Consider the following 9,148-nt stretch of genomic DNA (forward strand, 5'->3'; position numbering starts at 1 on the left):
TTCGGGAAAAATTGGGATTTCTACACAATAATCCTGTGAATGATTTTGAAAAATTGATGTAACGATAAATGGTTCATATTTAATATTATTCTTGTAGAATTTATTGGCTATATCAGGATTAAGGAAAGATTTAGTGGCTCCTGTATCAATAAGAAGTTTAAGAGGGGGATTTTGAATTTTAATGTAAGGAAGCTCTCTTTTGTCGGCATAGGAATGCAATTCTACTACGTTTCTTCTTTTTCGTCTTGAAACGTTTGAAAATTTACATCTTCCTCATATTCTTGGCTTTCTTGCTCATAATAAGTGTAATCTGGGTATGTGTCATTGTCTATACCTTCATCGTAATTATTTTCCTCTTGTTCGATATTAAAGAGTTCTTCTACGGTGAATCGGGGGCTGGCAGTTTGTTGAAAACGGAAGTTTCTTTGAGATTGGGGTCTATTAAAGCCGGTTTGGCGTGTAGATACGCTCATAGGTGTTGGCTTATATGATTGAGATGGAACTGGTTTATGAAAATTGGGTTGATTAGCCCTAGAATTTTGTGCATATGGAGTGAGTTGATGATTTTGTTGGAATCTAGGGGGTTGAAATGTCCCTCTTGGACTATTATTGAATGATTGTTGTTGCACAGGAATTTGATTTGGTCTAAAGAATGGCTGTGGCCATTGGGGCTTAGGCACCTCAGGCTGCCATCTTGTAGGAGCAGGTGTATGAGTTAAATTGGATCTCTGTGTTTGTGAGGTCGCAGATGGTTTATTAGAAGATGGCAAGGAATAATTATGAGTTTTTTGGAGATATCTAATGTTATTTTCTTCCTGAATATATTGGATAGCAAGAGCGAGATTGGGTGGTCTCATGGATCGAATCGTTGATCCTAGGGGTTCTCTTAGGCCTGCCAAAAATGTGGTTAGAGCTTGTTGTTGGAAAAATTCTTTTTTACTTCTTTTAACTTCCTCGTTTTCCGTGTGTAATTCAATATGATTTGAAATGGTATTTAAAAGACTCATAACTTTTTCATGAAATTGATGGGGGTTTTCGTTTGGAGCTTGCCGAAGGTTAACTAAATCTCTAGTTAATGAGTTTTCGTTTCGTTGGTCTGCAAAATTTTGGACAAGAATTGATTTTATTGACGGCCAGTCTTTACAGCCGTATACAGAAATAATTTCTCTGGCTCTTCCTTTAATTTTGTTCATAATTCCCCGGGTAAGCATATGATTTTGAAAATTTTCGGGATTTGTATGATCCCAGAAATGGTTTAGAAGCATGGAAATAACATCAATAAAATTGTGTAGTTCATTTGGATTGCCGTCGTACTCTGGTACGATAGAAAGGTCTTTATTAACATCAAAAATGGGTGCCATATTAGAATTATTTGAAATGGATGCTGGTGTAATAATTATAGAAGGTATTTCAAACAAATTTGTGGTTTTAAAAATATGATTATTATCAACTAAATGTAAATCTGGTTTAATATTTTCACTAGATTCTATATTAGATTCAAAAATTGTTGAAAGAGAATCGCTTATTCTAAAGGATGATACTTGTGAATTGATATTAGAATTAGAAATAAGATGAAATTTGCTTACAGTAATAGGATGATGCTTGGATGCATTCCTTTTAGGTACAAGTTTCTTTTCTTCTTTAAGTTTCTTTTCAGCTTTCTTCATAAATATGTTTCTGTGCCAATTTGCCTGGAATCCGTGGGTTAAATAGCTGCAGTTTTCCCTGGATTTGGGTTCGGTAGCGGGTAAACGTTTGAGAACGACGAGGATCTTCTGGAGACTCTCCCACTAATCTACTGAATGCGCCACTTAAGGGTTGTCACTCCCGAAGGTACTTTTTAAAAAGGCCCTTTTAAAGGTACAACTGACAGAGTAACAGCACTTTATTTAATATAATTACAACTGACTTTAAAATGAAAATTTACAGTATTTATATGAAATTAATTGATGACAACTTGTCTGCAATATGTGTCGAAACTGCTGATCGGCTGGACTATTGAACTGCAATACTGCTGACAATCGGGGTTAATGTATCGTAATTTGCATGATAAATGAAAATTATAATTTCATAGTAAGATATATCTTTTGATCGTGTGGGATACTGTGTGCCGATAAAATTAAAGTGAAAACTAAATTTAACAATTACTTTGCATAAGAGAAGTATATTTATAGTAATAAAACTATTGAATATTAGTAACAATTGGATTAAAACGTTTCTAGAACAGCCATTTTAAAAAATTAAAACAGAATATTGAAACTCTTTCTCTAAATGTCGAAAAGTTTATTTATTTAATTAATAGTAATTTATTACTATTATATATTAATAGTAATTAATTATTTATTTAATAGTAATTATAAGTTACATATTTATGTAGAAACTTAGTACCACCGGAGAGGAAAAAGAAATCAATCATCGGTTTTTTATAATTCTGATCAACTTCGTGTCACACAATTATACGATGTCAGTCGTAAAAGTTCATAGAGAAAACTATAGAGTCACCTACTTGTCGATGAACGATTACTTAAAGAGGATTGTGAAATACATAAATAAGTAATATAAATACGAAACATCGCTAGTTTAGTCAATATGAAAATATACTATAATATTTATGACCTCACTAATAAGAGTCTGTTTATAAAGCAATGTCTTTATTATTTTTTAATTAATAAAACCATAAAAAAAAATTCAAAATTTATAAGAAATTTAAAAAAGTTTTAACAGGTAAAGACAACATTGGTTAAACAATTTGGCACCCGTTTGGCAACGGAAAATATCGCAATTAACCGCGACCTATTCCAAAGAGACTCGCTGAGTCCATTGTGGTTCTGTCTAGCGATGAACCCACTGACCCAGCTATTGAACTAAACTGACTTAGGATTTAGCATTAAAAACAACAATACTAATAAATATCTAGGAGTAAAGAAGGCACGGAAAACAGCTACTCCGTTAACATCTTAGTAGTAAGAATTTGTTTAGGGCATTAAACACCTACGCATTTTTCGCGCTTAGCTACTCATTTGGGATTATTAAGTGGAATAAAACGGATATAGAAACTCTTCAACGAAAAGTACGAACACACCTCACAAGTGGACAAAAACACCATCATCAAAGTGCAGTAGAAAGAACGACATTACCGCGGTATTTAGGAGGACGAGGACTTATGGATATAAGCGAGAAATTAGAAAAACAGATTACTAATTTAAGAACTTATTTTGAGGTGCAGGCGAAGACATCTACTCTTCATCACGCGATTTTTACAGTAGATGAGACAACACCAATCAAACCGAGGGAACAAGAAATGAGTATAAACCATCTTATTAAGAACGAAAAAATGCGAATCTGGATAGGTAAACCTCTGCACGGGCAAGATCCCAATGAAGTCAGTCAAAAATATGTCGATAATATAACGTCGAACTATTGGTTGACATCAGGAAAGATGTTTCCTGAAACAGAAGTTTCATTACTTGCCATTCAGGATCAGGTTATACCAACCAAAAATTACCTGAAATATATCGTCAAAGACCCTCAGGTTTAAAACGACAAATGCCGATATGGATGTCAAGCCCAAAAAGCCATCCAACATCTTACCGGGGCTGCCAGGCATTTACTGCAAATGAATATAAAAAACAACATGACCCAGTAGGGAAGATCCTTCATCAAGAGATAGCTTTTAAATTGCGACTTCTAAAAAACAAACCATCTCCTATATTATCAATATGTTTCTGAGAGTATGCTCGAGAATGATAATTACAAGCTATACTGGGATCGCACTGTGCTCACAGACCAAAGTGTAGCATATACTAGACCAGATCTCGTGCTAGTTAATAAACTAACGAAACAAACAATACTAATCGATGTGGCGATACCTAACAACAATAATCTGCATGTTAAGTATAACGAACAGATCGCCAAGTACAGAGATCTGGAAATACAAATAAGGAGACAATGGAGAATGGAAAGTACCCAGACGAAACCTTTTCGTCCACTATTCCTTCTACCACTGGAGTCATTTCGAAGAACCTCCTAGCAAACATAAAAAACCTGGGTCTAAATGAACATCTATATAAGATCATGTAGAAAGCTGTACTACTTTCGTTTTCCAGATGCGTGCGAAAATTTTTGGGAGCTACACCTATGTACCAAGTCACCTAGCACTCGATAACATGAAAAGAGTCCCACCAGAGCTCAATCCTTTTGATACCGTATGTATCTGGCATGAGTGAATTTTTATGTTAAAGGGAGTGTGAGCCGTATCTAAACTAATATATGATTAATTTAAATGGGAATAAGCCACAATTAAAGGTTAAAGTACGTTTATTGACGTTTCAATTTCCACTTCGGAAATCGTTCTCAAAATACAAACATTAGTAAATTAAACAAATTTGGTTTTTTCGGTGAAAAATTCTTCTAATAATTTAATTTTATCTGACTCATTTAAATTGTATTTAAGACCTTCCAAACTACATAAAATCATATGTGTTACCTATGGTTGAACTCGTATTGAATAGGAGATTCCAATAATGACTGAATATATAGGGTGATGAATTTGAAAAACCAAAGTTACTAATAATATAAGAGAAATGGCAAACCTGGCAACATTGCAAATATTAAATATGAAATCTCCGTATCCCAAAATAGGTGTACCTCAAATTTTGAACAACTATGAGTAGCACTTAACGAGATAATTGACTGTTTCCAGGCTTTTGGGCCACTCTGTATATATATATATATATATATATATATATATATATATATATATATATATATATCGTCGGTATACTGCGAAAACCAGATAAATGACAAATTTTAAAATATTGAGTTAAGTATACCAAAATTCTCAGCTTTTTCCGCTCTACATACAGGTAAAACCCAATAAATGATACGACTTACCATTCAGCAGATAATTTGTGTAGTAAACAAATAAGTTACACCTAATCAACTTTTCATTTTCAAATAAAAAAATATATCGCTACTTACTTCCATAAAATTAAAGTTCTGTTGCATGTAAAACAAAGTAAGCCCACATATATTATTATGCCGGACAACAATATATTTCTACTACTGCAAACCATATTCAGTAAAAAGGTGATAAGTGTCATTAATACATTTTACGTGTATGATTTATTAAAATTTCTCTTTCATATCGACTAGTAAAATCCTTTAAGTACACTTACTTCATTCTACCTGAAAACGGGTTGAGTTAAAATTTAGAAATGATTACTAAGCTAAACCCATAAATGATCTTTATAACACATACACAGATAGAATAACTGAAGACAGCAGTTCAATTCTTGATGATTCTGAGAACAATATAGTTTCAATGATGGAATCCATTTTTGATAGTGACTTTTCAGATGTAGACCCCACATATCAGCCAAGTGAAGAGTGATCGCTCTCTCTAGGAAGTCTAGATGATTTACACACAGCTCTCTTTGATAGCCTAAATAATGAGAAAAAAGATACTGAAATAGGTGCACCCACGAACAATTTAGTGTCAACTGAAATAGCTAGTTGGATATTAAATCTACTTCTTGACAAAGTATGGAAATACGTACGTCCACTAAAACGTTGGAGAAAAGAGGAAACCCCAAAGATTGGGTAATAAAGGTCGCAAAAAGGAGGCGTTCTGAGGGTTTGCCTTATGAGATAAAAAAAAATACCATAGACCAGCAAAATTGCCAAAACCAGTTAATTGTTCAGAGTGCTTTTACAAATGTGCCAGTTATTTCAGCGAAGATTACAGACAAAGACTATGTCGTGATTATTGAAAGTTAGAATATGTAGGCCTGAAACATTTTCTTATTGCACGTATTAAAACGGAGCCACCAAGGAGAGTCGTTGCAGTTCGTTGAAGTTTAAAAAACCACGTGCATTTTCCAAAAAGTGTTCAAGCAAGCAATTTGATTAAACCCAGCCTATGAGACATGTTCACCCCTAAGAATTACGTTCGGGTGTAACAATTCATTGGAGCGAGGTGTGTTAACTCGAGTATATACAGGAGTCACCCCACCGCGCTCCAATGCTCTAGACCATCCCTTTCCCCCCTATAGCACTCTGATGCGCGATAGGGGCACAACTATCAGCCAAATGCTCTTCATGTGGAGGTCCTGGGTAATAGAACCCCAACATGGTTTCCTAACCGGTTGCAAAACTCAGGACAGCGCATTGTCGCTATGATCCTGTTATCATGATGTGGCTTATCCGCGAACTAAAATTGCTTACTTGGGCCTCAAGTCTCCGCTCTGAGCCTAGGCTCAGTTCGGCGACTTGGTGCTCAAGGGGTTGGGCCCTACGTGCCCGGGTTTTGGGGTTTTTGTTAATTTTTTTGGTGGCTTACGCCGGTTTTTGTTAGTATTTTTTAATTTTTTTGGTGGCCGAAGCCGGTTTTTTGTGTTTTTTATAATTTTTTTTGTAGGTGGCCCTGAAACAAAAAATCAGAATTAGTGTAAAGTCCATACTATAACATTGAAAATATATATATATATATATATATATATATATATATATATAAACAATATAACAATATAGACTTTATCGTCTATAGGCAACTGGGCCCACTCTGTGCTTTGCGATAGTCTTTGGTGTTTTGAGCTACGAACTGTCTTCTGTGTGCGTTGTTGTTATTTTTGAGGTGTTTTCTCTCTGGTGTTTTTGTTTTCTCTCTAGTATTTTATTTTTTTTTTCTCTCTGGTATTATTTTCTCTCTAGTACTTTTTATTTTATTCTACTATTTGTTGTTTTGGTCTTTTGTGCTTCCATCTGTGGAAAGCGTCATACCTCATCATCTCTCTAAGTATGTAGTTGGGGTGGTTCTCTATATCTGCAAACTTTGTCCTGGCTTTTTCTTTCATCGTGTCTGTCACTCTGATTTGTTGCAATTCTCTGAAGAGGAATCTTTCTGCAACGTATCTTGGTACGTTGACTGCTTCTCTAAGGCTGTTGTTGTGAGCCGCTTGTATTTTCTTTTTTGATGTTTTGCATACATGTCCCCAGGCGAGGGATGCATATGTCAGTATGGGCAGTATTATGCTGTTTATTAGTCTTATCTTAGTTTTTAGTCTGAGTTTACTTTTCCTCCCTGTTAGTCCTCTTACAGAAGCTCTTGCCATGTTTGCCTTTTGTACTGTGGCTTCTACGTGTTTGTTGAATGTTAGTCCTTTATCCATAATTACTCCGAGGTATTTGGCTTCGCTTTTCCACTCAATGGGATTGTCTTGAACAGTTACCTGTTCTTCTGGTTGCTGATGCCGCTTTTTGAAAAGTACAGCCTGTGTCTTATCGGAGTTTATTGCTATTTTCCATTTTAAACTCCATTCTTCTATGTCGTCTAGTGCTGTTTGGAGGTTATTCACCGCAGTGTCTATGTTTCTATGTTTGGCCGCTATCGCTGTGTCGTCGGCATATAGGCTTAATAGTGTACCTGGTGTTCTAGGTATGTCTGCTGTGTATATTGAGTACAGTAGGGGTGACAGTACCGCTCCCTGTGGCACTCCAGCCTCCGGGTTCCCGAGTTCGGATAGGACTTGTCCTATCCGGACTCTGAAACGTCGGTTGCTCAAGTACGACGAGATCAGCCTTGTCATTGCTCCACTGTACCCGTATCTTCTCATTTTGTATATTAGTCCTTTATGCCAGACTCTGTCGAATGCTTTGCTTACGTCAAGGAAGGCTGCTCCTGTGTATTGTTTATCATTGAATCCAGCTGCTATGTACTCTGTTAGTCTGAGCACTTGTAGCTCACTGGAGTGTTCTGATCTGAAGCCGAATTGGGCTTCAGGTATTATTTCTAATCTATCTGTTTCCGCTTGTAATCTGCTGAGTATGATTCTCTCTACAATCTTACTGATTGCAGGTAGTAAGCTTATTGGCCTGTAATTTTGCGGGAATGTGCTGTCTTTTCCGGGCTTTGGTAACATTATGACATGGGCCTCTTTCCATCTGTTCGGGAATTTCTTGAATCTTAGCATTGCATTAATGATGTTAGTTAAGTATACTATAGCTCTCGCTGGTAGGTATTTTAGTGCCCTATTAGTGATTTGGTCAGGTCCGGGTGCTTTTTTCGCCGAGCTGTTTGTGATCAGTTCGTTTATCTCCTCTGGTGTTGTATGAGGGATAATTTCGTTTGGATTATCAGGTCTTTCTCTTTGTCTTTCGACTTCTTCTATGAAGTCGATGTCTTCGTCTGGGTGGTAATTTAATGTACACTCTCTCTCGAGAGTACTCCTCATTACCTCTGCTTTTTCCTCTATGGTGTATACGATTCCATTTTCCCCGTGTAGTGGGGGGATTGGTTTTCTGTCGGTTCTCAAAATCCTCTGGAGTCTCCAGAGGTTTTGCATGTGTGGTCCTTGTTCCTCCATATCTCTTAAGTGATTTTCCCAGCTTTCACTACGGTGTTGTTGTAGTGCTGTTTTGACCTCTCTGTTTAGTCTGTTTGATCTGTTTTTGTCTGCCTGATTCCTTGTCCTTCTTGCTGTCTGCTTTGCTCTGTTCTTTTCCCTTATCAAGTCTTTTATTGCTTGTGGTATATCCTTAAATCTTCCAGAATGCATTTCTACTTCCTCTTCTGTGGTGCTGTTTCTGAGCGCTTGTTGGATGATGTTTTCCAACTCTAGGACTTTGTCTTCTATTTCTCGTGGGGTTTCTATCACTGGAACTATATTTATTCCAGTGCTCACGAGTCTCTTAAAGTTTGTCCATTTTGTTTTCTTTTTAATTCTTCTGATTGTGCTTTCTTCCTCCCACGTACCTAGCTCTAATAGGATGGGATTGTGGTCGGTTGTGCCTTCGTTTAATGTTTGTAATTCTGTTTGTAGTCCTAGGTTTTTTGCTACTACTATATCTATGTGTGTGGGAAGTCCGTTTCCTGGATAGTGAGTAGGGTCTGTTGGGCCCATTGCCATAATGTCTTCATTATTTTCGATGTAGGTATTTAATAGTCTTCCATTTCTGTTCGTAGCTCTGTCGTTCCAATTAGGGGATCTTGCGTTTAGGTCTCCTATTATTATTGAGGGTTCGTTATTTAAGAACGTGTTCAGGTCGTCGTCGATCAGTAGATCTTGTGGTCTCACGTAGGCGGAGGTAATGTTGACTTCTCCTTGCCTCATTTGTATTCTTACTGTTGTTGCTTGCATAGTATTTAGTT

The 9,148-nt window shown here is 36.4% G+C and overlaps 1 protein-coding gene across 1 annotated transcript in view; it reads right to left on the reverse strand.

Moving 5' to 3' along the window:
- LOC140448873 (uncharacterized) overlaps positions 1–8,906 on the reverse strand; it is a 29,708-nt gene extending 20,802 nt beyond the window's left edge. Inside the window, exon 1 of the mRNA XM_072541997.1 lies at positions 8,753–8,906. Coding sequence (XP_072398098.1) covers positions 8,753–8,906 — 154 coding nt within the window. The remainder of the gene's footprint in view (positions 1–8,752) is intronic.
- Between the last annotated feature and the right edge of the window lie 242 nt (positions 8,907–9,148).

The sequence above is a fragment of the Diabrotica undecimpunctata genome, chromosome 8 (genome assembly GCF_040954645.1).
Source record: "Diabrotica undecimpunctata isolate CICGRU chromosome 8, icDiaUnde3, whole genome shotgun sequence".
Lineage (NCBI taxonomy): Eukaryota > Metazoa > Arthropoda > Insecta > Coleoptera > Chrysomelidae > Diabrotica > Diabrotica undecimpunctata.